General features: G+C 54.7%; 4 protein-coding genes across 5 annotated transcripts; 2 read left to right on the top strand and 2 right to left on the bottom strand.

Moving 5' to 3' along the window:
• The first annotated feature begins 62 nt into the window (after positions 1 to 62).
• SYP (synaptophysin) lies at positions 63 to 13,019 on the top strand. The gene is made up of 7 exons (XM_082376835.1): positions 63 to 151; positions 1,323 to 1,388; positions 2,568 to 2,692; positions 5,409 to 5,604; positions 6,319 to 6,510; positions 7,700 to 8,030; positions 11,395 to 13,019. Exons 1-6 carry the CDS (start codon positions 116 to 118, stop codon positions 8,024 to 8,026), a joined length of 942 nt encoding a protein of 313 aa, XP_082232961.1. The 5' UTR covers positions 63 to 115; the 3' UTR covers positions 8,027 to 8,030; positions 11,395 to 13,019.
• On the bottom strand, positions 10,084 to 10,511 carry LOC309620457 (ATP synthase subunit g, mitochondrial). Its single transcript, XM_082376837.1, has one exon. The coding sequence runs from the start codon at positions 10,480 to 10,482 to the stop codon at positions 10,171 to 10,173; it is 312 nt and encodes a 103-aa protein (XP_082232963.1). The 5' UTR covers positions 10,483 to 10,511; the 3' UTR covers positions 10,084 to 10,170.
• A 1,442-nt stretch (positions 13,020 to 14,461) lies between the features above and the next one.
• Positions 14,462 to 23,204, top strand: PRICKLE3 (prickle planar cell polarity protein 3). 2 transcript variants are annotated; one of them, XM_082376829.1, is made up of 10 exons: positions 14,466 to 14,630; positions 15,853 to 15,938; positions 16,843 to 17,026; positions 19,010 to 19,123; positions 19,453 to 19,590; positions 20,186 to 20,389; positions 20,476 to 20,662; positions 21,436 to 21,735; positions 22,358 to 22,980; positions 23,091 to 23,204. In XM_082376829.1, the coding sequence occupies exons 1-9, from the start codon at positions 14,589 to 14,591 to the stop codon at positions 22,945 to 22,947; spliced, it is 1,845 nt and encodes a 614-aa protein (XP_082232955.1). In that variant the 5' UTR covers positions 14,466 to 14,588; the 3' UTR covers positions 22,948 to 22,980; positions 23,091 to 23,204. The 2 variants fall into 2 exon arrangements, with proteins under 2 accessions (XP_082232956.1, XP_082232955.1); XM_082376830.1 differs by lacking the exons at positions 21,436 to 21,735; positions 23,091 to 23,204 and having other exon boundaries at positions 14,462 to 14,630; positions 22,358 to 23,087.
• PLP2 (proteolipid protein 2) lies at positions 23,205 to 26,122 on the bottom strand. Its single transcript, XM_082376836.1, has 5 exons — positions 25,893 to 26,122; positions 24,674 to 24,826; positions 24,474 to 24,569; positions 23,845 to 23,935; positions 23,205 to 23,639 (listed from the first exon to the last, which is right to left on the bottom strand). Exons 1-5 carry the CDS (start codon positions 25,986 to 25,988, stop codon positions 23,617 to 23,619), a joined length of 459 nt encoding a protein of 152 aa, XP_082232962.1. The 5' UTR covers positions 25,989 to 26,122; the 3' UTR covers positions 23,205 to 23,616.
• Between the last annotated feature and the right edge of the window lie 1,514 nt (positions 26,123 to 27,636).

Here is a 27,636-nt window from a genome sequence, read left to right as displayed (position 1 = left end):
GGGGCGCGAGGGGCGGAGCTGCGGCCCCCTGGGCTGTTCCGACGATCGCGCACCGCCCCCGCCGCGCCCCGCGCCCGCCCTTGCTAGCAGGCGCCTCCCGCCCCCCGCATTGCTGATGCTGCTGCTGGCCGACATGGACGTGGTGAATCAGGTACGCGTTCCAGCACCGCGGACAGAGCCCGCCGCTGGCCGGCCTCCTCGCCGGGGTCGCAGCGAATCCGCCGACTCTACGAGGTGGTGGCCAGAATCCTAGCAGCGGACACCCGGTCCCCGGCGCTGGGGCTGGGGTCTGCGGCAGGCGAGGGGAGGAAAGGGGAGGTGGAGAAAAGAAGGAGTGCGCCCTTTGCCGCAGCGAGGGCCGTCCTCACTGCCGCAGCGGGGGCCGCCAGAAGCCAGTTCCTTACGGGCGACCGGGGAGGAAGAGGGGTCTTGGAGCTAAGGTATAGGCAAGGAGGGAGGGGAGGGGAGAGTGGAAGGAAGATGGGGGGTGCTGCAGATGAGCTAGGAAATAGAGCGACAGAAGGCGTGGGGGCGGGGGTGAAGGGGAGGGCTGACACCTGCCCCTTCCAAACAGAGATGGTACCCTGGTAGACGACCACCTCTTCCCCCAGAGCAGACCAAGGGGGACGATCGGTTTCGCTTCTCCCAAACCCCTAGTCTCCCTTCCCCCAGCACATATGCAGTGAAGCCATGTCCTAGCCCTCCTCCACCTTAATCAAATCAGTCCAGACCCTCTCTGCCATCGAACTCCTCTTCACCACCTCAGAACCTCGCCCATCTCCAACCAGGACTAACCCCTCCCCATCCTCATCACCTCAGACACCCCACCACCGTCATCTGACTCACCTTTACCGCTGCAGACCCCTCCCCCACCCTAGCAAACCCGACTCCCTCCCTGTTATGACTCACCTTCACCATCCAAGACCCCTTCCCCCACCCTAATGAACCCCAACTCCTTCCTCACTCTCTCCACCGGATCCCCTTCACCATCTGACTCACCTTTACCGTTGCAGACCTTCTCCCCTTCCCTAACTAGTCCTGACTCCATCCCCATCTTGCTCACCCCTGACCCCCTCTGCCATCTATCTCACCATCTCCCCAGACGTCCCCACCAGCCCTGAACCCCGGGGACCTTCTCTCAGAGACCCTGAGCTCACACCTTCCCCAAAGTGTCACTTTCTCCTTTTCACCGCCTCTCCAAACGTCACTCCCTCCCGGAGATCACATGCCTTATCCCCAGGGGTCATTGCCTGGTGGCCTTGTCCCTCACCTCCCTCTCCATCCCCAACAACCCCACGCCTCCCCACCGTTTCTCTCCTCAGCTGGTGGCCGGGGGTCAGTTCCGGGTGGTCAAGGAGCCCCTCGGCTTTGTGAAGGTGCTGCAATGGGTGAGTGTGGTCTGGGCTGTGGGGAGAAAGGGGGAGGTAGTGGGGTCCGGAAGAGCAGGGATGGAGGAGGGATAAGGAGGGAGGGATGGATGGGGGGGGCAGAAGGGGGTGGGGGAATTGGGCTCCTGGGTGAAGTCCCAGGGGGTTGGGGCCAGAGAACAGATGGGCTGTGATGTGACGCCACATAAGGCCAAGGGTACCCCCATTCTGAAGTGGAAGATTGCGACGTCCTACTTCCTCTCCTGAGGTGAGAGAGGGGCAGGGGAGGTGGAGACTGAAGCTGGTTGCTGCAGGGAGAGACGAAAAGCCAGAGAAACCCAGAGACAGTGAAGGAGACAGAGAGAATGGGAGATCAGGAATGATGGAGACAGAGATGGAAATACCAGGAAAAAAGTGATATGGAAATGGGAGAGAAACAAACAGAAAGAGACAAAGAAAAGGGAGACAGAGAAAGATTCACAGAGAACAGAGATGCAAAGAGAAACAGACACAGGAAGAGAGGAAGAGAAATGCGGTGGGGGAGAGAAAGAGACAGAGGGAGAAGAAGAGACCCTCCGGGAAAAGAGAAAAGGAGAAACTGATAAACAGAAAGAGAGGCAGGAGGGAGACAGAGAGAGCACCGTAGAGATAATGTCAGAGACAGAGCAGGGAGATAGAGACAGACAGACCAAGAAACAGAAAGACACACACACACACACATTCAGAGAGAGAGAGAGAGAGAGAGAGAAGAATCAGAAAGAGACACACATAGATACTAGAGAGGCAGAGAGAGAAACAGATACAGAAAGACAGAGACATCTGAGAAAGACAAAGACACATTGAGAAACAGAGACAGAGAGATACCGAGGGAAACAGAGACACAGAGAACAACAGAGACAGGCAGAATACAGAGAGAGACAAAGACAGAGACAGAGAAATAGACTGAGACAGAATAAGGGGAATCAGAGCATTATTGAGAGGTAGAAACCAAGAGAGACACTGGGAGAAAGACTGGAAGAGATAGCCACACCCCTCTAATCAGCTTGTCCTTGGGCCTCGCTGAGCCCTGATTAGGGGGTGGGGGTGGGGACCAGTCCATCTGCTGCTGCCTATGCTGGGCCCCGATCTGTCCAGAGGAGGGCAGCCCCATCCCACGTGCACACAGGCTCACCGTGGCCATCCCCATCCCTGCTGCCCAAGGTCTTTGCCATCTTCGCCTTTGCCACATGCGGCAGTTACAGTGGGGAGCTCCAGCTGAGTGTGGACTGTGCCAACAAGACCAAGAGTGACCTCAACATCGAGGTCGAATTCGAGTACCCCTTCAGGTGTGCCCCCACACTAGCCCACCCCTGGGATCCTGACAGACCTGGGATGGGGGTGGGGGTGGGACCGGCCAACACCTCCCCCCCAGCGGCTCCTGCCCAGCCCCCACCTCGGGAGACCACACCCACTCAGGTCACTGCACATGCACTGAGCACCTACCTTGTGCCTGGCACTGCTCTGGACATCTAGGACACGTGGTGACCAAGACAGGCATAGGCTGTTGCCCTCTGGCTGTGTTCTAGTGAAGAGGAGGGGCAGGAGACTGGCAATAAACAAGATTCAAAATTTTATATATATATATATGCACACATATATATATCCTTAAGGCAGTAGGTGCTCAATTAATGTTAGCCAATATTATTATTTAATTCCCATTCGTTCATCCCATACACATGTTTTGAGAACCTACTGTATGTCAGGTACTGCTGAAAGTGCTGGGGATATAACAGTGAACAAAACAGACCAAGCTCCCTATCCTCATGGAGCCGACATTATAACAAATAAACAAATGAATAAAGAGGATAATTGCAGATTGGGAGAAATCCAAGGAGGGCATCTTCATGCAGGGTTTTATGATAGAGAATAATGAGGGGGTGCTGCTTAGCCATGGGGAAGGATTAAGCCCAATTAAACAGTTCTGCGAGTTATTGAGCTCATACCGTGTGCCGGGTGCTAGGTACACAAGAGTGAGCACAAGCAGGCAAGGTTGCTGCCCTCATGGAGAGGCTTACCTCCTAGGAATGGGAAGACAGAGACCCACAGACACAATTTCAATAGAGGCTCCTGAGGCTCCTCCACTACTAGGACAAATCACATAACTGCTCTGGGTCTCCATTTCTTCATCTGTAAAAGGGGATAATAATACCCACCTTACAGGGTTATGATAAATATTAAATGAATTAATACTTGTAAAATGCTTAGCACAGTGCCAGGCACACAATAAGTGCTCCATAAGTGTTTGTTAAAATAAGGAAAATAAATAAGTTTAAAGGATTCAGGAAAGAGACCAGGGATTGAGTTGGAAATTAGGGATTTTTGAGCACTAAGGGTAAATGTAGGCTCAGGGGATCACCCAGGGTGAGAGGCAAGACTGAAGAGAAGATAGCCCAGCGCAGGCCCTGAGCAATAATCAAAAGAAAAGGGGGCACCAGGGAGGCGTGGTCTGAGAGGCTGGGGAAGGGGAGGATGACAACCAGGGATCCACCAGTTCACAGAAGCCAAGAGAGTTTGGGGAAGGAGTGGGAGTTGCAGCATGGGATACTGCTGAGAGCAGGCCCTTTGGGGATCTAGAAGACCAGAAAAATCTGTGGACCCCCCAACTCCTCCCATGTCTAGGACCTCGGGTCCTGAGGATCTGCCCTTCACCCACAAGCCTCCCAGGGTAAAAAAATCTTTGCCCTGTGTCCCCCTGACCAACCCTGCCACTGCCCCAATAATCCTCCCCAAAGACCCCTCATTCCTCCTAGAAACCCAGAAACTTAAACCCAGATCCAACTCCTAGCTCCGTCATTTAGCAGCCATGCAGCCCTGTGCAAGTAACTTAGCCTTGCAGAGCCTCGCTTTGTTCATCTGTAAAACAGGTATAATAATGCCTGCTTTAGAGAATTGTGGGGGAGGGTCATTAAATGAAGCAATTATGTAAAATGCTTAGAGGCGATCAATAAGTGTAAGCCCTTCCCTTAGGGCCTTTGCTATACAAGGGCACTGGCACCATTTGGATCCTGCCCCCCAACCTGAGGCCAGAGCTCTGGGACTTCACCCTGCTCTTTCTCTCCACACACGTTCCTCCTTATGACCCCTCTTCCATCACACCATAGGAAAGGCCTTAGCCTCACATGCCTTCCCAGTCTGCAGCCGCCCCCCACCCCACACCTCACATACACGCATCCTGTTCCATCATCCCTTCTACCCTCCTGTCTTTCTATCTGTCTCCTCCTATTTTGTAGTCCCTGGGCTCTCCCCTGCTATGTACACATTTGTGTTTCTCTTGGGGACCTGAAGTGAGGTGGGGAGAAGAGTCAACATGACGTAGGGGGAAAAACACAGGGTTCAGATTCCAACTCTGTCATTCCTATACCAGCTGTGTGACTTTAGGCAAGTTAATGCGTTTCTCGGAGCCTCTGTTTCTGCCTCCATATACTTCATTTAATAAACATTTATTGAGCGCCTACTATGTGGCAGCACTGTTCCAGGCCTTAAGGGTACAACACTGAACAAAACAAAGGAAAAAGCCCTGCCCTCTTGTAGTTACAACAAAAATCAAGGAAAAAAGTAAAATACATGGTATGTCAGTTGGGGTATCACAGCTACAGAGAAAATGGAGCAAAGAAGGGGGCTAAGGAGTGCTGGGAGGGAATGGTTAGATTTAATTAAATAGATCAGGGAAGACCTCACTGAGAAGGTGACCAGTGGAGCAAAGCTTGAAGGAGAAGAGCATTCCAGTGCAAAAATCCTAGGGTGGGAGGGTGCCTGGTATGTTCTATGAATAACCAAGGGGCCAAAGTACCTAGGTTGGAGTGAGGGCTGAGTAATACCTATTTCACCGGCATGCCCTCAGCAATCAATGAAATGTGACTGGTACACCGTAGGTGCTCGTGAATGGTTATTTCCTCCTCTTCCTGGGACCTTGTCAGAATCTGGGGGGGACCCATGACTGGGCGGGGGGGAGGGGAGGGAGTTCTTAGGGCCTGGGCCACACCTGCCCACCTCTCTCCACAGGCTGTACCAAGTGTACTTTGAGGCACCCACCTGCCAAGGAGACCCTAAAAATATCTTCCTCGTGGGGGACTACTCCTCATCAGCTGAATTCTTTGTCACCGTGGCCGTATTTGCCTTCCTCTACTCCATGGGGGCTCTGGCTACCTACATCTTCCTGCAGAACAAGTACAGAGAGAACAACAAAGGGCCCATGCTGGTGAGCTCCCACAGCCATTCGTATGCATACAGGGGCCAGGGGACATGGAACCTTGGGGACACAGCCATGTTCAGAGGCCACGTCAAATCCCAGACAGGCCCACATGCAAGCGGCCCTGATAACAGCCGCACACATTACTGCTGCTGCTGCTATGAGCATCAGAGACACCGAATCAGAGTGACAGGGACACACCCACAGCCCACACAGAATCCCAGACACCTGGAAACTTGCCACCTCTCACAAAACCCTACAGTCTAGATGAAAGAAAGAAGCACACAGAGGTTCATTGTGACAGTCATGCTTGTCATCTCACCACACAGACACACTGATTCCTACACAGCTGTACTCATACACCCTCATCCCAGACACAAAATGACACAAATTCCCACATTCAGGTAAAAGTGGAAAGACACACTACTTTCCACAGATTTGGCAACCATCTCACAGAATCCCCCCCACACACACCCACACCACATACCACAATCACACTCCCACACCCTCTGTCACATACACACACATGCACAGACAAGCCCAAGCTAGGAGGGCCACCTTCAAGTGAGTGTTGGGGGCTTCAAGAGCTGGAAAGGCAGGGGAGAGACAAGCCTCTTCTGGGAGAACCCCCTCCCAAGAAAGCCTGTGATCTGAGGAGGCCCCACAGCCCAGCATGAAGCAGCCCACTCACGGTGCCATCTCCCTCCCCCCTGCCCGGCCTAGGACTTTCTGGCCACGGCAGTGTTCGCCTTCATGTGGCTGGTTAGCTCGTCGGCCTGGGCCAAGGGGCTGTCAGATGTGAAGATGGCCACGGACCCAGAGAACATTATCAAGGGGATGCCTGTCTGCCACCAGACGGGGAATACATGCAAGGAGCTGAGGGACCCTGTGACCTCCGGCCTCAACACCTCGGTGGTAAGCCCTGGGAAGCTGGCTGGGCCAGCTGGGGAGGGTGGCTGGGAAACTTAGTCTGGCATGGGGAGTGGTGGAGGGAGAGAATGAGAGGAGAATTCAAAGGAAATCTAAGAGGGCTCCCTGGAGGAGGCATGCCAACAACAGAGCCTTGTAGGATGAGATAGCAATTGTAACCACTGTGACACCACAGACTGTCCCCAAAAGGGGAACGTGAGATCTTCTGTCCAGTTAGGTTTGGGAGACCTGGATCACAGGCTCAGCCTAGTCATGTAGAATCTCTGGCAACGCAGTAAGAACCCTCTTGGGACCTGTTTCCTTATATGCAAAATGAAAGAATAACTTGAAATGTTTCCCGTATGGACGCCCCCTACTGGCCAGAGTCAGACTGAGCTCAAATCCGAGCTCTGCCACTTGCAAGCTCTACGACCTGAAACTAGTTACTCAGCTTCTCAGGCCTCAGTTTGAGCATATAAATTGAAAATAAGAGGTCCTGCTCCAAAGTTAAGTAGTGAACTAATAACATACAAAGTGCTTAGAAAAGGGCCTGGCACATGGTAAGTAGTATACAAGTGTTACAGATCCTCAGATTCCAACTCTTTTTTTGGTCAATTGCTGGCTACGAGATCTAAGCCACTTAGCCTCTCTGCACCTCAGTTTCCTCAACTATAAAGTGGAAATATTACTTCCTGTCCCCAAATTGAATTACATTGCATATATTTATACAAATATATATATTTGTTTTAATATAAAAGCATATATTTATATACTTTATACATGGGTATTTATACATATATTTGTATATACATATGTATGTGTATATATGCATCCATTAGTGGTATATCTACATATTTAATAAAAATTTATGCTTAACATTTTACTATATATTACAAAATTAGGTTTACTATATTTTGTACATGTATAAACGTGTATATAAACACATATATGTAATACTGATATATCGCAACATCCCCGGGAATCTGAATTCTAACACGCCCCACGCCCCCCTCCCCACCAAGGTGATTTTTGTGCACATTGACATTCATGCGCTGGGACTCGGAGGGTCGGGGTCTCAGAAACCACCACCCTCCGGGCGCCCGCGAATCCAAGCCCAACGCAAGCGGCCTCGATGTTCCCCGGGGCCGCCAGGGCAATGGGCGCAGGACGACAGCCGAGCTTTGTCTCCCCGCAGGTGTTTGGCTTCCTGAACCTGGTGCTCTGGGTCGGCAACCTATGGTTCGTGTTCAAGGAGACAGGCTGGGCCGCCCCATTCCTGCGCGCTCCTCCCGGCGCCCCCGAGAAGCAACCGGCGCCCGGGGATGCCTACGGCGAGGCAGGCTACGGGCAGGGCCCCGGCGGGTACGGGCCCCAGGACTCCTACGGGCCCCAGGGCGGCTATCAGCCTGACTACGGGCAGCCCGCCGGTGGCGGTGGCGGTGGCTACGGGCCTCAGGGCGACTACGGGCAGCAAGGCTATGGCCCTCAGGGTGCGCCCACCTCCTTCTCCAATCAGATGTAGTCTGGTGAGTGACAGACAGGCGGGGCGGCCAAGGAGGGTTCATGAAAGGAGATGGGCGGGTTAGTGAACCAATAGGAGTAGGACACTGGCCGGACAGGTAAGGATGGGAATTTGAAGGAGCCAATAGAGAGGCGGAGCTACGTGCTAAGGGCGGAAAAACTAGCCAATGGTGGAGAGCAGAAGAGTGGTGTTTGAAAATGGGCAGAATGAAGAGCCAATGGGAGAGAGGTAGAAGTGCTGCTCTGAGAGAAGGGAGGGGAGAGAGAAGTGGGCAGAGCAACCAATGAAAGGAGGGAATAACAGGAGGACTTGCGTAGTGGGAAATCCGCTGGGCGCAGGAGCCATGGAGGGAAGAAGAGGTGGGTCTTAGCCAATACGTTATGATAAGGCCAACAGATGATGAGGGTAAACGGGCTTGGATCATGAAGGTCAGACAAGATCACTAATCCGAAGGAGGTGACAGATCTGCCACCTCTCCACAACCCTGGAGGCGAGGGAGGTGGTGTGGAATTTCAAAGAAGGAAAGGGCCGGGGCGGAGCGGGGCGGGGTGGGGGGGCGCATTGGAAAGTCTTGCCGGCCTTCTTGTTGGGCCTCAAAAGAGAAGCGAGATTTCCCTCAAATGTGAGGGGGGAAGATGGGGAGTAGAGGCAGGCTGATGGCGTTAGAGGGGAAAGGCAAGGAGGTGGCAACACATGGGTGGAGGTAGCTTCTGGCACTTGGCCAGGATGGAAAGGGCAGGGAGCAGTTTATCAGGCATCCCATATCTAATTGATTAAAAATTCCTGTTGGCTCTACCTTCAAAATATATCCATAATCTTCCCACTGTCCCCCTGGACCTCTTCACTGGTTTCCACCCCCATTCCCATTATATTCTGCTCATGGCGTGGGGAACGATCCTGTTAAATCCTAAATCACGCCACGACCCTCCTGTGTTCAGAGCTCAGAGCTCTACTGGGGCTCCCATCTCACTCAGATTCAAAGCCAAAGCCAAAGCTATGGCCCACGAGACCCTACACAATCTAGCCCCACCCCTCACTTCTCTGACCTCTCACCTCCAACCACTCCCCCGCACTCTGTTCCAGCCACACTGGCCACCTCCATGTGCCAGGCACAACAGTCCAACTTCACAGTCTTGGTACTTGCTTTCCCCCTGGAGTTTCACACCCACACACACTGATAACCTTACCTGGCCAACTCCTTACAAGTCCCTTTTCTTACCTCTCCCTGTGCTTTTCTTTATCACAGTCTGTAATTATTAGTTTATATGTTTATTGACTGTCTCTTCTACTAGACTAGGGGATGTGACCATGACTAATTCACGCTACAGACACATCACCTAGAGCACTACTAATGTTTTTTTTTTTTTTTTTACCAATCACTTGTATTTATTTCAGGACATAATATACTATTTTGACCCATGGACGATACTAAACTATAATCCTGTTAAGTATCTATAGGATATTTTATTTTTGTAAAGATAGGTCCTTAAAAAAAAAAAAGACAGATTAATAACATATCAAAATTAGATTAAAAACATAGGTCATTGCTTTCATTCTCTGTCCTAGTGTTAAAGATGTTACAAAGACACACAGAATATCACCCGGCTGGTCTCTTTTGGGGAAGCTATATTCAAGTTGACAAAAAGTACCCCTACATTTACAGACACAGCTGTTGCCAAAGGGGTCTTTCTCTGATTTTAGCAAAGAAAAACAGTCCAAATTGTATTCTTTGTACTAGGTGATTTAACTAGTATATAACATGCTTGGCACATGGTATTATTTTTCTCCTACTGGAACAAGTTCTTGTTTTCTCAAAGCCTTTCCCCAACTTTTCTAAAATTAAGCTTAAATATCATTTATTTCAAGCCTTCAAAGTAAAATGCTATCCTCATATATACATGCACCAGGTTGGTATATTCATATCTATCCTTTCCAATTGCAGGCTAAGCAAAGACATGCATTTAGAGCTGTATTAATGTAATAAAGCAAAAGACAACCCAACTTAATATCAAGAGAAATTGTGACCTTCCATGTAGTGCTTGACAGAGAAACACTGATTTTGACACATTGTCTTATTTTATTCAAATAGCAGTCTGCTCACACATGGTCCAAGAACACCCAAATAACAAAGCAAAGATTGGTCTTCAAACATTATAGCCAATGATGCCACGCTTGCCTATGATCTCGCCAACATAAAACCACATCCACACCTCAGTGGCCACCAAACCATTCAGTAGAGCTTCCTTAACTGTGAGCTGTTTGAAGCTACCAGTTTGAGCACTATTGATAATTTTTTTCAAGCTCTGAATAGCTGTAGGGATCTCAGCAGGGGTTGGAGGAACCAGCTCAACCTTGGCATAGTGCCAAAATGTGGCCAATCGAGGCTTCGAGTAAGTCACAGCAGCGCTGACCAGCGCCGGGGCCTTCTCCGCGAGGTTACGGACAAACTGGGCCATGGTTCTAGCACTACTAATGTTAAGAAACATTTATTGAGGAAATAAAAGAAACAACATAGCATGAGACATTTTACTATCATTTTACTCTTCTCTGCTTAAAATCTTCACTTGATTTATACCTTATCCAGAGTCAAAGCTGAAGTCCTCACAGCCTTGTCTACAAGCTCCTACGTGACCCCATTACCTACCTCTCGGACATCACCTCCTCCCACTCTCACTTGCTCACTCCATTGAAGCCCCACTGATCTCCTTGCTGTTCCTCAAACACACTAGATGTGGTCCCACCCCAGGGCCTTTGCACTGGCTGTGCTCCCTACCCGGAATGCTCTTCTCTCCAGTTATCTGCATGGCTCATTCCCTCACCTCCTTAAGTCTTTATTCCAATGTCACTTCTTCAATGAGGTCTTCTCTGACTACCTACTTACTACAGCAACCTTTCTTCCCCTACTGTCACTCCTAATCCCCCTTGCCCCAGTCTACTTTTTGTTTTTCCATTTCACTTATTATCACCTTATGTCCTACTAGATAACTTATTTATACATCATGGTAATTGTTTAAAGTCTTTCTCCCCTGCTACAATGTAAGCTCCACGAAGATAAGGATCTTTGCTCTGCTCAATATAGTTTACCACCAATGAGGAGAACAGTACCCGTTAACAGACTTTTTTGGGTTGGGGGAAGGGGAAACCATAATTTCTTTGGTACCTAATCTAGTGGAGGCAAGGTATATCTTCCCAGCAGGGGCAGCTGGGATGAAGCTGACCCCAAGACTATAAGTGAAGGAAGAAGGAAGGAAGAAAGGGCATGGCAGATAGAGGGTGAAGCCAGGGCAGAGGCATAGCAGCCCAGCCCTTCCCTAAAGGCACCACCTGTGTCTGGACCCCCTCTCCTTTTGTATCTTTTGTCTCCACAGGTCAGTGCAGCCCGGGAGGACCCCGTTGGTAGGCAAGAGCTCAGGAGAAGGACTGCCCCCCATTCCCATCCCTACACCCCAGGTCTCCACCCCTCAAACCAGGAGACCCTTAACTGTCTTTGCTGTTTATATATATATATATTATATATAAATATCTATTTATCTGTCTGAGCCCTGCCCCCACTCCACTCCCCTTATGCATTAGGGACCCGATCTTGCATGGGCCCCTCTCTTACCCCTACCCCTTCCCCTTCATCCTTTGGCCCCTCTCTGTTCCCTGGCCCTGTGCCCTGAGGTTGGGGGGCTCTGTAAGGGGGACAGGGAGGAGACAGAAGGCTGTGTGGGGAGGGTGGGTGTGAGTTCAGACTCTCTCCCCTCTCTCCCTCCCCTCCTCCCCAACTCGGGCCTTGATTCCTCTAGCAATGCCTGAACAGGGGCCATTAGGGAAAATTCAACCCTGAAGAGAGGAGAAAGGCAGAGACTGGGGAAGCTTGGGACCCAAGGTGGTCTTGAAGAGGACCTCTGGAGTGGACGGGGCTAGTAAGCAGAGGGGTTGGGTTCCAGACATCCTGGATCTGGAGTCTGAAGAAGAAGGGTGCCCTACAGCATTCTAGAATGGGGCTTAGAAGGAGGCTGAGGGTGTGGTCCTGGAAGGGGTGGAGCTTCGAGTGAGGCAGCGGGTGGGCCCACAGTGGGCAGGGGTTGGAGTAGGACAGGGTTCTACGGAAGGAGTGTGACTTGGGACCTGGACACTGGGTTTGGAAAAACGCTAAGGGCGTGGTTCTAGAAGGGGTGGGGCTTGAAGCAGGCAGTGGGTGAGGCCCCAGAGTGGGCAGGCCTTGGATTGGGACCAGAATCTATGGAAGTGGTGTGGCTTGGAACACTCGAGAGACTGAGTTTGATTCTAAAGGGGGCCGACCTTGGGCAAGGCAAGAAGTGGAGTTCTGGAATGGGCCAAACTTGGAGTGAGGTCGTGGTCCGGGTTCTAGACAGTTCGGAGCTTAGAGTGGGGCGTGCATGGTGGTTTCTGAAGGAGCAGCCCCGCCCCCGCAAAGGAGCAGTGAAGAAAATATGTTTTAAAGTGGGTGGGCTTGGCAGTGGGGAGGGCGAGGTGAGAGGCTTGGTCAGGAGCTGAGGGATGGGTTTTGTTAGGGGTAGGGGGGAATATCCCTGGCCAAGGCTGAGGACTGAGGTGGCCTGGGAAGAGATGAGAGATAAGACTTGGAGGGTAAGGGGTGGGATCCAGAGAGAGGCACCCCCCACACCCTTGCCAACCCCGAGATGGGACAGCTAGGCAATCAGAGGACAGAGCCAAAGGGTCTGTGAGGCCGACCTACCCTTCTCCCCCCACCCCCCGGCCTCCTCCCTCCCTCCACACCCCCATCCGTCCCGGAGTGGTTGGAGGCCCGGTCTGGAGCCCCTATCCTGCACCCTCTGCTGTGTCTGTGACGTCGGTAGTGCCTGTGCTTGTGTGTTGCCATTTTGTCTGGCTGTGGCCCCTCCGCCTCCCCTCCAGACCCCCACCCTTTCCCGTGCCCTTCGGTATTGTTTGAAGACTCCATCCCCGAGGAGGAACAAATATGATTAATTCTTCTCCCCTAAATAAACTCCTCAACCACCTAGTCCACATGGCTCTTACTTCTCAGTGTGTCTTTTTGGAGGGGGGAGAGAAAGATGGGGAAGAGGAGGCGAGAGGAAGCTCCGCCTCCGACCTGCTGGACACCGTTCGAGTCATCCCACCATTTTCGGCCCCTCCAACAGTGTCTTGCCGAGCCCTGTCCTCTGTGAAGCCTCGCCTGCCGATCATTCTAAGTCACGCTCTGAGTAGCCCTGCCGACTGCCCCACTACTGGCCACCGAATGCCCAGTCTTTCTAGGGTTCAGTTCTAATTCTGGTCCCTTAGCCATGCCCCTTCCCAGCCCCTGTGGAGCCCTGTCCTTGAATCCCCAAATGGTTCAAAGGAAGACTTCCCTCTAGCCACCCGCCTCGCATTCTTCAGACCCTGATGTCTCTCTATCTCCTTGTCTCTGCTCCAGCTGGAGAACCGGGAGACAGACTAGGCTGCGAGGCCGGGAGGCGGGGCGCCAAGGTGACTCGTTAGTTCTTTCATTCACTCCCTATAACCTGTCTCAGGCTCCTCCCTGGGGCAGGGAGGGACGGGAAGTGACCAGGATGTGCGTAATGGGGCGCGGTGGGGGTGGGTGAGGTCCCCGGCGCCCACGATGAAGGGCCCGGCTGACCGCCGCCACCGCGGTGCCTAATTAGAGACCCTGGCCGGGCACCGGAGTTCTGGCTGTGTGCCGGGGACCCCCTCCTCCCAGCCCCGAGGCATAGCGAAGCCTGAGAGCGCGGAGAGACTCCTAGCTCAGGGAATGAGCTCAGGGAAAGAATCACTGGAGAGAGAAAAGTGGGAGCAGGGGAGGGAAGGCTTGAAAATCTATTTCTCGGGACTTAGGGGTCATCGCAGCTGGGCCTGTAAGGTTGGGGAGCGAACAGGGAAGAGGGCCTCGGAACCTGGCCGGTAACTTTAGCCCCCTCCCCATAAACCTCAGATAACCCTGGCTGTGAAAACTTATGAGAGCGGGGACGTGGGACGGGGGCATAAGATCGAGCTCTCTGATGGGGTGAGGGAGCACCAGCTGGGGCTGCGATGGGGTTGGGGACCGTTCTTGCAGCATTCATCCGGGGGAAAGAGACCCTCAGAACATCACCAGTGGGGAGGGGGCCAAGAGGTGGCTTTAACCCATCCCCCAAATAAACATCCAAGATAAATCCACACGAAGCGTCAATACAAGTACTGTAGCGCACACTCCTTGCAGTCAGGTCGCCACTTCCAAGTTCCCACTCCACCACTACAGAGCCCTCAAGCCCTAGAATGTCCTGTGAGAGACCATGTGGAACCCTGGGGGCTCTGGGGGCCGTGTTTTCTGAGGCCCAGCTGCCGCCCAGGCAGGAGTGCAAGGAAGCTTTCGCGCACGGCGTTCCTGTGCTGCGCGCCCCTCACCTCTAGGCAGGGGGCGCCTTGGCCCGGGAGAGACAACAGGCCCAGGGGCGGACCCCGCTGGGCGCGCTCCTCCTACGCCGGTGTCAGGTTTACGGAACCGAGAGCTCCCCTGCCGGACGCGCGGTGGCCAGACGGCCACAAGGATTCCATTCGCCTGACCCGGCCCGGCTTGACCCTGCCCGGGCGCGCCATGTTCGCGCGTGGGTCCCGGAGGCGCCGCTCCGGGCGCGCGGTGAGCGAGACTCAGGGCAGCGGTGGGGGTCGGGGTAAACTGAGGCCCGGGAGAGGGAGCAGGGGATAGGGATAGCGAGGAGGCGCTCCCAGAGGATCTGGGAATCCCCATCCTCAGGGTTCCCAAACCGGAGGGCCTGGGGCTGCTGGAAGCATGTGGATGAAGGAACGTGGAGATCTGGTGGCCCTTGCTCCCTAATCACCTTTCCGCACACCTTTATCAGCACCCCGGGGACCTGGTGCACTCCCCTCTCGGGTGAATTATGGGAGGGGATTCTGAGAGCCAAAAGATTGGGTCCTGGAGTCCTAGATTGAGCAGGGGCCTCCTGAGCTTATGAGAAAAGGGACCTCCCCCTGTACCTTGGCGGAAGGTGAACTGAAGAGTGAGGCCCTACACTCCTGGGGTGCCCTAATACTGAGAGTCGAGTGGTTGGGATTTGTGAGGAGAGGGCTTCCAGGCTTCCACTTGAGCCTGGAAGCTTTTGCCTTCCTAGATGGGAGGGTCTCCCTCTTCCTTTGGAGGGGCTGTCTGGGTGGGGTCTGCGTTTGGTGGTCCAGAAGAGTGAATAGCCCTAGGATATGAGGGGTAAGGGCCAAGGCTTCTTGGGGTGTGGGTTTCTGAATGGCTCAAGGGCCTCCTGAGATCCTGGAGGAGGGTCTCAGTTCCTTGGGTATGAAAGGGTGAAGCCAGGGTTTGGGGGATGGGCTCTTGAGCTTCTGAAAAGAGGAGCAGGGCTCACGTGGGGATCCCAAGTAAGGATAGGGTCTCAGATTCCTACCCTGTGGAACTGGAGTGCTGCTGGCTTCCTGAGTGGAGAAGGGGCCGAGATGAGGCCTGAGAGGAGACACCCAGATCAGGGGCTCTGCTCTGGTGGGGAGAGTACTCTGAGTTCAGGGGGAGGTGTTTTGAGGCCTGGAGGAGTCAGAGGCTGGTGGGAGGTGTCGAGGCTGGGCGAGGGTAGTCCGATGCTGGCCCGGGGAGGGCAATTCCCTGAAAGGGGCGGCATATAGGGAGGTGGCCTCAGCTCCCCCGCCTCTACCTCGGTTGTGTCCCCCTCCCCCGCGCTCTGGGCTCTGTCCCAGCCTGCCCGGCGTTGCCCTGGTGGGACAGGCCCCGGCGTGTGGTTGTCGGCCTCGGAGTGGAGAGGCGGGCGTTGACTTCTCTCTCCCTCCCCGCCCGCGCGCACCTCGCCGGGTCCCGCGTCTGCCCCCGCCCACTACAGCCTCAAGAGGCAGAGGACCCAGACCGCGGCCAGCCCTGCAACTCCTGCAGGGAGCAGTGCCCCGGCTTCCTGCTGCATGGCTGGAGGTAGGTGACCATCCCAGGACCTTGTCTTCGTCAGGGTCCTGCCCTTATGGGAACCCGCCCTTAGGGACCCCCCCCCCCACAGAGACTTAGGGCACGCCCCTAGGCTTGAGCCAGGTCTTAGAGAAAGCTCAGGTCCAGAGCCCCTCCCCTGACTCATTCCCAATTGTCCAGTTCCCAGGAGAGCTCCGCCTACTACACAGCCCCGCCCCCAGAAGTTTTGAGTCCCATCGCTAGGGAGATCCTCCGTCCCGGGCTCTAAGCACCGCCCACTGACCTCCAGCCCCCTTCTGGGGCTCAGAACTCCTCTCCCAGACCCAGGTCCTATCCTCCTAGTGGAGCCCTGTACCCAAAACGTCCCATAAAATACCACAGACAGAGCCCTACTCACTCAGGCTCAGAGCCCCACCCACTCACAAGTTCAGAGCCTCAGCACAAGCTAGAGCCCGCCCCTAGGGAAAGTTCCCCCACCACGTCCAAAGTCATGAGGGGAAACCCTTAGATTTATAACTCCAATCTCAGACTCAGAGCCCCACCCCTACTCAGGCCCGTTGCCGGGAGAGTGTGACCCAAGTCCCAGTGCTGAAAGTCAGGGGATGGCCTTGAGACCTCCCACAGCCCCACCACCCCTTCACATCCTCGGCCCAGGCCCCGCAGCCCCACTCCCAGCTCACAGCCCTGCCCCCAGCTGGCCGCTCTGCCCCTCACAGCCCCCGCCAACTCCCCACAGTAGTCTGGCTCACAGCCCCACCTCTGCTCAGCACCGCCCCCAGGCCCCTGTCTGGCTCGGAGTCTTTTGCTGGTGATAATCTGAATGTCTCTGGCCCTCAGTTGGACTTCCTTGGGCTGCCAAGGGGCCCAAGTGGGCCAACCCTTAGGAACTGACCCCCCATCCCGGTCCCCTCAGAAAGATCTGCCAGCACTGCAAATGCCCGCGGGAGGAGCACGCCGTGCACGCAGTGCCTGTGGACCTGGAACGCATCATGTGTCGGCTAATCTCAGACTTCCAGCGCCACTCCATCTCTGACGACGACTCTGGCTGTGCCTCGGAGGAGTATGCCTGGGTGCCCCCTGGTCTCAAGCCCGAGCAGGTGACCAAACGCCACCACCCACTCTTGCTCACCACTGGGCACACACACATGCACACTCAAGTGGGAACCTATTTCCAGGGAAACTCTAGCGTGCGTGGTCAGACTGTGCATGTCCTTCTGACCCCTCTGTGGTCTAGCAGGGAACCCTGATTGATCGCTGAGCCAGTTCCTCAGGACCTGTTCACCCCTCTCCTGTCCTCCCCTTACCTCAGGTCTTATCCCAGTACTTCATTCACTTCATTTCCATTGATTGATTCATTCAGCAAACAGTCACTGAGCACTTACTGCATGTCAGACAATGTTCTAGGCACTGAGAACACAGCAATGAACAAAACACAAAAAAATACATCTGCCCACATGGAGGTTGTATTCCCAAAGGGAGCAAGAGCCAATAAGCAAACCTGTAAATATATGTCAGATGGTGTAAGGGCTATGGAACAAATAGAGCAGGGAAGTGGAAGAGAGGGGGGAGGAGAGAGAGAGAGAGAGAGAGAGAGAGAGAGAGAGAGAGAGAGAGAGAGAGGGAGAGAGGGAGAGAGAGAGATGTTAGAATTGTAAATAGGGTGCCCAGGTCAACCTCTGTGAGAGTATGATGTTTGAGGGTCTTGAAGGAGGTGAGGATATGAGCCATGCAGATATCTGAGGTTAGAGCGATCCAGGCAAGGGAAACAGCTAATGCAAAGGCCTTGAGGCAGGAGTGTGCTTGGCATGTATGAGAAACAGCGAGGAGACCAGTGTATCTGGAGCACAGTGAGCAATGGGGCGAGTGGTTGGAGGTGAGGTCAGAGATGGCGGAGGCCATGGACAGAACTTTGACTTCCACTCTGAATGAGGGAGAGGACACAAGAGGCTTGTGAGCAGAGAAGGGATGTGATTTGTCTTAGGACTTAACACAGTCCCTCTGGCTGCTGAGTGTAGAATGGACTGTAAGAGTGAGGGTGGAAGCAGGGGATCAGTGAAGGGGAGGCTACTGCAATGGTCCAAGTGACTGATGATGGCGCTGGCAGTGGAAGTAGTGAGCAGTGGTCAGATTCTAGTTAAATTCTGAAAGTAGAGCTGAGAGGATTTGCTTGTGGGTGTGACAGAGGAGTCAAAGATGACCCCAAGGATGGATGGATTGACTGATATGGGGCAGGCCAAGGCAGGAGCAAGTTTGAGGGCTAAGAGCAGAAGTTTGGTTTTGGCTATCTGGAGTTTGAGACGCCTGTTGGACATCTGAGTGGTCACGTTGTCTGGAACTCAAGTGAGAGGTCACAGGGCTGGAGGTATGCATTTGTGAGGCATTAGCCATGAGATGGTATTTATAGCCATGAGGGTGGATTCGATTCCCAAGGGACTGAAGGTAGACAGAGGCAAGAGGACCAAGGACTGAGCCTGAGGACCCTCCCACATTTAGGGGTTGGCCAGTTGAGGAGGAACCAAAACAGGGACAGAGAAGGAGCAGCCAGTAAGGTAGGAGGAAACAAACCCAGGGCTGTGTGGTGTTCTGGAAGCTAAGGGAACAGTGTTTCCAGGAAGAGGGAGTGATCAGCTGTGTCCAGTGCTACTGATGGGTCAAGTTGGATGAAGACTGAGACCTGAACAATGAGTTCAGCGATGTGGATATCATCAATGACTATGACAGGAATAGCTTTGGAGGAGAGGCCGGGGCAGAGGGGGTGGGGAAGCCTGACTGGAGTGGGGTCTAGAGAGAATGGGAGGAGAGGAAGTGGAGACAGCAAATGCACACAACTCCTTCAAGGAATTTTGCTATAAAGGGGAAAGAAAAGTGGAGCAGCAGATGGAGGGAAAAGTGGGGTCAAGACATGAGGGAACTCTCAGTAGGCTTGGGAAGTGGCAGAAATGATCTGGCCTGTAGGGAGGAGGGGGTCAATAGAAGTTCCCTCCCGATGACTTTAATTTTCTCAGAAAAGTAGGGACCCACCATCCCACTGCATCACCCCTAGTCTCAATTGTTTTCTCCCATCCCCCATGTCCTCCCAGGTATACCAGTTTTTCAGCTGCCTTCCAGAGGACAAGGTCCCCTACGTCAACAGTCCCGGGGAGAAGTACAGGATCAAGCAGCTGCTGCACCAGCTGCCCCCACATGACAGTGAGGTGAGGAGACAGAAGACAGGAAGGGCATGCCAGGTAGGGGACACAGCCTGGACAAATGCTGGGCAGCTGGAAAGAAGTGGGCAGGGTCAGAGGAGGAAAGGTGAGCTGATCTGAGGTGACAGGTCTGGACAGGCAGGGGCAATCAGGGGACATTCCTTGGCAAAACCACAGCTGTGCCTTGGGAGAAGAGGTAAGGGGTGGGTATTTCAGGCAGGAAGCACCATCTATATAAAGGCCTAGAAGTAAATTTTTTTGAGCACGGATGAAATTTGGAAGAAGGCTGGGGGCAGGCATCAGGGGAGGAGCCTGGAAGATCCCCACTACTCCAGGCACAGTACTGCACAGCACTGGAAGAGGAAGAGAAGAAAGAGCTCAGAGCCTTCAGCCAGCAGCGGAAGCGGGAGAATCTGGGGCGTGGCACCGTGCGCATCTTCCCCGTGACCATCACTGGGGCCATCTGTGAGGAGGTGAGCCATGGAGGGCCTCAGTGAGTAATGGTGCCTTTGCTCCAAGCCCTGGGGTACAGGGCCCATCTGCCAGGCCCTGGAAAGAGTTTTCTCCCCTCCATGCAGTGTACATGGGGCGTGGGCTATCTCTTTGGTCCTCTTATGATTGAGACTTGTCTTTAAGAACCAACCCACAGTGGCAGGGCCTGTCTCTAGAGCTGGGTGATGGGTGGGATTTGTCTCTAAGGCCCCCCTGGTGGGTGGAGCCTAACCTTAGATCTTACCGTTAGGTGAGGTCTGTTGCTAAGATCCCCCAACTGGGCCTGGCCTGTCTCTATGGTTTCCCCAACCCCCTAAAGGGGAGACTTGCCTTTAAGGCCACCCACGGGGAATAGGGCCTGTCTCTGTGGTTTCCCCCAGGAGCAGCGCCCTTTTCTAAGGCTCCTGCTCCCACCTCCACCCCTGGCCATGTAGGCAGGGCCTATCTCAAAGTTACCCCCTGGATGGGGCCGGTCACAAAGGCCACGGGGAAGGCCCACATGTGACACGCCTTGGCTGACCCCCATCCATCCTACCATCTTGGTGATGGTGACGGCGTCCACCTGTCATTTGGCAGTGCGGGAAGCAGATTGGAGGTGGGGACATCGCCGTGTTTGCCAGCCGTGCAGGCCTGGGTGCCTGCTGGCACCCACAGTGCTTTGTGTGCTCCACGTGCCGGGAGCTGCTGGTGGACCTCATCTACTTCTACCATGCTGGCAAGGTCTACTGTGGTCGCCACCATGCTGAACGCCTGCGCCCGCGCTGCCAAGCCTGTGATGAGGTTCGTGTCTCTCTGCCCAGGGGTGTGAACGGAGGGTGGGCAGGGGCAGGCCCTTCTGATGGCCATGGATGGCCTTTGCCCCCCAGATCATCTTCTCCCCTGAGTGCACAGAGGCCGAGGGCCGGCACTGGCACATGGGTCACTTCTGCTGCTTTGAGTGTGAAGCGTCACTGGGAGGGCAGCGCTATGTCATGCGTCAGAGCCGCCCCCACTGCTGCGCCTGCTACGAGGCCCGCCACGCGGAGTATTGTGATGGCTGTGGGGAGCACATTGGTGGGTGAACATGGGACTGGATGGGGGATGGATGGACAGCTGGGTCACAGCCCCACCCCTAGGATTCTTCCTGGGGGCATCTTCCAGGCCCCATCTTCCGTTATACCCCATACTTTAAGTCTAGCTCCAGCACTGTAGCCCTGTACCCTTCCCTGCAATTCCATTACCAATGTCCCCCATCATGCCATACTTTCTAAACCCCACCTACACTAGGCACCACTACACATCTAGGTCCACCTCCAGAGTGCCCTCTAATTCCTAGCCCTGCCCCCCACCAGAGCTACCCTCCTACCCTCTCAGCCTGGCCCCTACTCCAAGCTATGCCCTATTCTCTAAGACTCTCCTCCATCAGCCTAGGTAAACCCTACCTTCTAAGCCAGACCCTACTCTCTTAAGACCCACTCCCTTCCCACCAAGGCCATGCCCTACCTTCTAGGTCCTGCCGCCACCACCCAGGCCTCTTCTTCAGGTCCACCTTCACTCTCCTTCCACCTGAAGCCACCTCTTAATGTCTAAGCCTGACCCACATCTTGGAGTCCAATGTCTACCCCCACCCTGGGAAAGAAAGGGAGGCAGAGGAGACATTTATCAGCCAGTTTCCAGGAGAGAAGGATGAGGAAGGGCCCCATTCTGGAGAGGTGGGGGGAGAGGGCATCTCCGGGTACCCTGCCTCAGATTCCCTGCCTCTTCCCAAGAAGGGCCCCTATTCAGGAGGGTTGGGAATATGCCTGGGGGCTCTGCCTCAGTTTTCCCCCTCGTGTCCATCCCCGCAGGCCTGGACCAGGGCCAGATGGCTTATGAGGGCCAGCACTGGCACGCCTCAGACCGCTGCTTCTGCTGCAGTCGCTGTGGGAGAGCCCTCCTGGGCCGCCCCTTCCTGCCACGCCGTGGCCTAATCTTCTGCTCCCGAGCCTGCAGCCTGGGGTCCGAGCCCACGGCTCCGGGGCCCGGCCGCCGCAGCTGGAGCGCAGGCACGGTCTCCACACCTCTCACAGCCTCTACAGCCTCTTTCTCTGCTGTGGAGGGGGCGTCTGAGACCTCCACCAAAGGCACCAGCACCGAGCCAGCGCCTGGTGAGCCAACCTTCCAGCCACGCCCAGCCACTCCGGTGCCCCCGCCTCAACCCTGTCCCCTCCCCTTGATTTGCCCAGGCCCTTCACCTGTGGCATCCCTGGCCCCGCCCCCATCACAGCCCTGGCTCCGTCCCCAAACCATTCCAGGCCTAGTCTCCATCCCCAACTACACCCCAACGTGAACCCTGGTTCCACCCCACTTCTGTACAGGGCCCTTCCCCTACCTCAACTTGTCCCAGCTTGAGCCCGAGTTCCTCCTTTCCTCCAAACCCTCTACCCGTCACCCTCCGCCCCCAGGCCCCGCCCCCATTCTATCCCAGACCCTGTCTGCTCCAGCCTATGCCACGCCCCTTTCACCAGAAGCCACGCCCCCACCCCGGCCACACCCCATACACCAATCCATCTGGTCCTATTCCTCCTGCTTTCAACCTCCTTCCCTCCACCCAGAACCTGCCCCAAGCCTCACATTTCCCAGACTCCCCACCTCGCTGCCCCGCCCCATGCCTGCCTCCACTTTCCCAGTCCTGATAGGGGAGAGAGAAGGCCCTTTCCAAAGGCCTCCCCAGGGCTGGGGTAGGGGTGGGGTGAGAGATACAGGGAGTCGCTCCATCTCTCTTTCCAGCTGCAGGCCCCGAGGAGCCTGCCCGCTTTCTGAGAGGGGCCCCTCACCGCCACTCCATGCCTGAGCTGGGGCTCCGCAGTGTCCCTGAACCACCCTCAGGGCCTCCTGGCCAGCCGGACCCGCGCCCAGAAGATGGTGCCTTTGGTCGCCAGAGCACCCCACGCGTCAGCTTCCGCGACCCTTTGGTGTCTGAGGGAGGCCCGCGGCGGTCCCTGAGTGTGCCCCCAGCCCAGCGCCGCAGGCCACGCAGCCCCCCGCCCAGGGGCCCCACACATCGCCGCCACCACCACCACCACCACCACCATCACCGCTGCCACTCCGGCAGACGTCGCCACCATCAGTGTGACTTGGGATCAGGGTCGGACTCGGGATCTTGCTCCAGCTCGCCCTCCAGTCCCAGTTCCGAATCCTCAGAGGACGACGGCTTCTTCCTAGGGGAACGCATCCCACTGCCCCCGCACCTGTGCAGGCCAATGCCTGCTCAGGACACTGCAACTGAGACCCCCAATTCCCCATCTCCACAGCTCCCCAGGAACTCTCGCCCAGGGATGCCTCGCCAGGCCAGAGACAAGAACTGCATCGTGGCTTGAAGGAGTGACAGTTCTGGAGGGCTGCATTCTCAAGTCAGTGTAGATGATGACCCCCCCCCCAACTTAAGTCATAAATCCCCTGCCTTCCTCCCTCCTTTGTCTGTTTGTATTACTGAAGTAATTTAATATTTGTTTTAAAACAGGCCTGGCTTCTTTACCTCCTTGCTCCAGCTGCTCCAGCTCCCCCCAGTTTTCCCCCTCCTGACGCTTGAGATTTATCTACATTTGATCAAAGGATTAATTTATTCACTATCATATATTCTAATAATCTGCTTATTATTTATTTATTCCTCCACAGAACCCCTCTCCTCCCACACACACATGCACACTGAGAAGGTTATTAGGAGTGGGTTACAACCTGGGGCCTGGAGTCTGAAATCTGAGGCACCCTCTTCCGTCATTTTGTGGCTTAGGTGGGGGCATTGTCCAGGCAGAACTGGTGTCTCCGTTTGGATACTGCAGAAGGAAGGGGAACCTAGGCACACCCATAAAGGTGGCCATACCCAGAGGAGTTGATTAGCAGCCTGGAAGACAAATTCTCGCGATAAAGGCACTTTTACCTCAGTAGGGGGCTGGGAGTTGACTGGGAGTGTTGTAGTAGGGGCGGGGAGGAGTTATTTCGATGGAGGTGTTATTTGCAGGTTGCTGATAGAAATGAAGGGAGTTCACCTACACCGGGCCATCTGCAGGGTCTGCAAGAGGAAAAGAGAGAACGCATTGGCTGGATCCACATGCCCATTTTGCAGATAAGAATATTGAAGCTTATGGTACTTATTGGCACCAAAGCCTTAAGTATCAATAAGAGACAGAGTTGGCATTCATGCCCCTTGGGAGACCCATTTTCTTCTCACCCCCTTAGCAACACCCCCCCGCCCCGCAACACACCCACACACTTACCAGTAGGGGCTGCTGTATGTCTTTGCTGCCGCAAGGGGAAGGTAATGTAGGCATCATAGCCAAAGAGGCATGCAGCGATTAGGCCCAGCACCTGGGGATGGGGATGGGAGTGAGGTGGGAGCGGATTAGGCTGGTCAGCCTACTCGGCCTCCTACCTCCTTGTATCCACCACCTCCAGTGACTACCCCATGCAGGGACGGTAGCTAAAGCCCCAGGTTGGCAAGCCAGAGAGCCCCAGGGAAAGGCCAGAGACTGGACTCTATCCCACCCTCCCTCTTCCTAGTACCTTTCAACACAGTGCAGCCACACAGTGGCCCCACATATAGGGGACGCCATTCATACTGTACATTGAGACAAAGCTCTAGCAGATGGTGTAGTCTAGTGTATCGACAAAGGGGCCACCTCTCTGTGCTTCCCACAAAGGCCCCTGTGTCGGACAAGGGATGGCCCTTTACAGCAAATGATTTGGGGAGGAAAACCAGGGCCTGGGTCAGACTTTCCTGCAGACCCTGAGGACAGGTGTGACCTACTGTGGGTCACACACTTTCTGGCAGAAGCAGAGGCAGAAATGACCCCAGGATCCTCAAACCCCTCTCTCTGTGCTTTGGAGCTGACTCCACAGCCTTTACCCCTGCAACGATTTTGGAGTGGTTTCCTCTCTCAACAAGCACAACAATGGAGGTGATCAGGTAGAGGATGACCGCTACGAGGGTTCGGAAGAAATCCTGTGAGGTGTAGGGAGAAGAGGGAAGTCAGTGTCCAGAATTCCCCCCACAATCCCAACTTCCCGAGCCCCTCCCTAGCCTTGCCATTGTGGCCCCTTTCTCACACTCCAAGGCCAGTTGATGATCTGTATCTTGGTGTGCAGGTCACACATGTAGACGACAAAGAAGATAGCAGCAAAGATCATCTCTATCACCGACAAGAAGGAGTATCCTGATGTCGAGGCACCGAAGCAGATCAGAATCACCAGGCACAATATCTGGAAGGATATGTGAAAGGGGGCCTCGATCAACTCCCAGGGCTGAGGGGACTGGTTTAAATTGGGGGTCTCAAACTCAGATGCCTACCAGGACTGGGAAAATGACAAATAATAATAGCTAAACACTTATTGTGTGCACACTGTGTTGCAAATGTTGTTCTAAGAGCTGTGCAAGTATTAATTCACTCAATCGTCACATCAACCTAATGAGCCGGGTACTATCATTCGTATCTTTATAGATGAGAAAAGTGAGGCACAGAGACATGAAGTGACTTATCCAGGATCACCCAGCTAGTAAGGAGTAGATTTAGGTGCCTCAGTTTCCCCTCTTTTCCCTTCTAGGATGGCCTGCCGGGAGTGGTGCCTCCAGGTGTTTTTTGTGAGCACTCGCGGCGCCAGCGTCAGGGCTTTGACGGGGCGGGACGTGCGGTTCTCCCAGCAACCTCTTTGGGAAACGGTGAGAGCGATACCAGAGGGGCAGGGCTCCATTAAAGGCGCCGCACCCCTTTTACAAGTGACTCAAAGGAGGCGCCCACTTTGAGAGGGACGGGAAACCGAGGCTCCCAAATAGCTGAGGACCTCCCACCCCACCACAGAGAGGCGAGGAAGAACTGGGGGAGGGCTGGTCACCCTACCACGCGGGACTAGCGCGCGGGGGCCCCACCCCAACAGGTCCCGCCCCTGGGCGCTCTGCCAACCCTCCCGCCAGTGCCCAGGCCGCGCCACGCCCTGCCACGGGATGCCCCCCAACACCCAGCCCCTGGGGACCCCTTCGATGAGTCCACCGATAAGTCTACGGGGTCTCTCTCTATGGGGCCCCCCCATATGTCCTATGGGTCTCTTGCCTGACCCCGTGGGCCAGCAGCTCCCGACCACCTTCTCCAAACCTCACTGACTCGCCCTGCGTGCGCCCCTGGTTTCGGGCCTGCGCCACCAACCCACGCACCCCTCGCCCCACTGCCAAGAGGCCCGGGCCACGCGCCTGCCTCCCCCGGAGCTGCCCCGCTCCGCGCAGTCCAGCCACCCCACCCCGCCTTTGCCCACCCGCCAGTCCCGGGACGCTCACAATCTCAGCAAACAGGAGAATTCCCTTTCGGGTGCGTGAGAAGTTGGTGCAGGCGGCCCAGCAGCCGGGGGCCGAGAGGCGCTCGGAATCCGCCATGGCGTGGACCGGAGTCCCGAGAGGCGCGGAGGATCTGCTCGCTTGCTCGTGGGTTCGAGGACGGTGCACACCCAGCCGTCTTGCCCGCCGTCTGGCCGGGAAGGGGGCCCCGGGGCGAAGGAGGGAGTGAATCACCGCGCGGAGCAGAAGCGGGCGGGGCCGGAGCGGGCCGGGCCAGGTGGCCGCCGCCCCGGAAGCCCCCTTGCCCCTCCCGCCAAGGATTCTCCGCGCCCGGCGCACAGCCCCCAGGGCGTCCCATCTACGGGGGCGCCAGCCTCTGAGGCTTGGCAGTTCTGCGAACCATGTGTTGCACTGGAGAGACCCTTCATGCTTTTAGAATACCAATGCGCCTAGGGCTGCCTCAACTCAGAACCGTGGGGATTTGGCTTTGGAAGGGAATGCCTCAGTTTCCTTAGCTGTAAAAACGGCCGAAGCCAGGGTTAAACTCAGGTATGTTTCCAGAATTCGGAATATTTTGGATTTTAGAAAGTTTTCTCAATACATATAAGGTATATTATTTAACACTCTCAGCAGGGTCTGAGACTGCCCCGTTAAAAAACCAACCAAACAAACAAAAACACGTTAATATTTCCTCAAGGAATGGTGTGGACATTCACAGTAAGTGGGATAGGCCAGGACCAAAAATTTTTCCTGGTTAAGTCAGGTCAAGTTTTGTAACCAAATGGTGCCCAACTTGTGGGAAAACTGTTGGTTTCCAAAGCTGTTTGGATTTCGGAATTGTGGATAAAAGACCGTGGACCACAGAATAAACCTCTTAGCAGTGATGGAATGAGACCTCGCCAGTGCACAGGCTGAGAGAGAACAAAGCCTGTTGAGCATCAAGCTGCTCGGTAAATGAAGGGTGGACGTTATTAATAGTGTCAGAGCTCAGGGTCTGTTTCTCTGTTCTGCAATTCTAGGGAGGTCCTGGCCCCAAGTGTTGGGCTTCCATTTCCTGGTTCTAAGTAGAGGGGCTGTCAGCCCAGTCTTAGATGAAGAATGGGGAAGGAGCACAGCTTTATTTATTGCCATGAGCTTGGCAAGATGAGGGGAAGGCTGCTGGGTGCCAGACTGGGTGAAAAGGCTGATGACATTTGAAGAGTGTGTTATCCTGAGCGAGTAATTTCTCCTGACTCAGCCTCAATTTCTGCGTCTGAGACATGCACCTGGTCACGGAATCAGGATCTCCCCCAAGATGTGCTGAGGGGCACACTCTCTCCAGAGTGAGTGTTGGTTTCATTCTCATCTCATCTGAGGAGAGGAGAGCCATGGCTGGAAGGCCAGGATGGTTCAACCCAAGGGCCTGCCTGCTTCCCCCCCACCCCCGAACCCGGGGTCCCACAAAACTAAGTAAGGGGCTCCCCTCTTTCAGCCCAGGTTGCTGAAAGAGGGATTGGATAGTGGAAGGCATGAAGCATACCTTTCCCAAGGCTGAGTGTTTGCTTTCCAACTCTGTGAGGCCATGCCAGAGTTTCTAGAACAGAACAAACTCTGCTCTGTATCAGGGCCTTTGAACTTGCTGTTCTCACTGCTGTCAATGCCCTTCCCCCAGTTCTACAAACATCTAGCTTCTGGTCACTCAGGTCCCAGATCAAATATTATGTCTTCCAAGAGGCCAGCAGCCCACCATCATTACCTCCCCCACCAT

This window comes from Balaenoptera borealis (assembly GCF_965194805.1).
Source record: "Balaenoptera borealis genome assembly, chromosome: X".
Lineage (NCBI taxonomy): Eukaryota > Metazoa > Chordata > Mammalia > Artiodactyla > Balaenopteridae > Balaenoptera > Balaenoptera borealis.
Note: the sequence above shows the minus strand (reverse complement) of the source record. Positions and strands in the feature narration are given on the sequence as shown.

Bases quoted from the DNA above. Each gene is read 5' to 3' on its own strand.
- LOC309620457 (XM_082376837.1), bottom strand. From the start codon at position 10,482: ATGGCCCAGTTTGTCCGTAACCTCGCGGAGAAGGCCCCGGCGCTGGTC.
- PRICKLE3 (XM_082376829.1), top strand. From the start codon at position 14,589: ATGTTCGCGCGTGGGTCCCGGAGGCGCCGCTCCGGGCGCGCG. The intron at 17,027-19,009 runs GTGACCAAACGC...ATGTCCTCCCAG, and splicing joins CTGGTCTCAAGCCCGAGCAG to GTATACCAGTTTTTCAGCTG. The intron at 19,591-20,185 runs GTGAGCCATGGA...GTCATTTGGCAG, and splicing joins CTGGGGCCATCTGTGAGGAG to TGCGGGAAGCAGATTGGAGG.
- SYP (XM_082376835.1), top strand. From the start codon at position 116: ATGCTGCTGCTGGCCGACATGGACGTGGTGAATCAG. The intron at 2,693-5,408 runs GTGTGCCCCCAC...CTCTCTCCACAG, and splicing joins GAATTCGAGTACCCCTTCAG to GCTGTACCAAGTGTACTTTG. The intron at 5,605-6,318 runs GTGAGCTCCCAC...TGCCCGGCCTAG, and splicing joins ACAACAAAGGGCCCATGCTG to GACTTTCTGGCCACGGCAGT.
- PLP2 (XM_082376836.1), bottom strand. From the start codon at position 25,988: ATGGCGGATTCCGAGCGCCTCTCGGCCCCCGGCTGCTGGGCCGCCTGC. The intron at 24,827-25,892 runs GTGAGCGTCCCG...ATATCCTTCCAG, and splicing joins TTCTCCTGTTTGCTGAGATT to ATATTGTGCCTGGTGATTCT. The intron at 24,570-24,673 runs GTGAGAAAGGGG...TACACCTCACAG, and splicing joins TCATCAACTGGCCTTGGAGT to GATTTCTTCCGAACCCTCGT.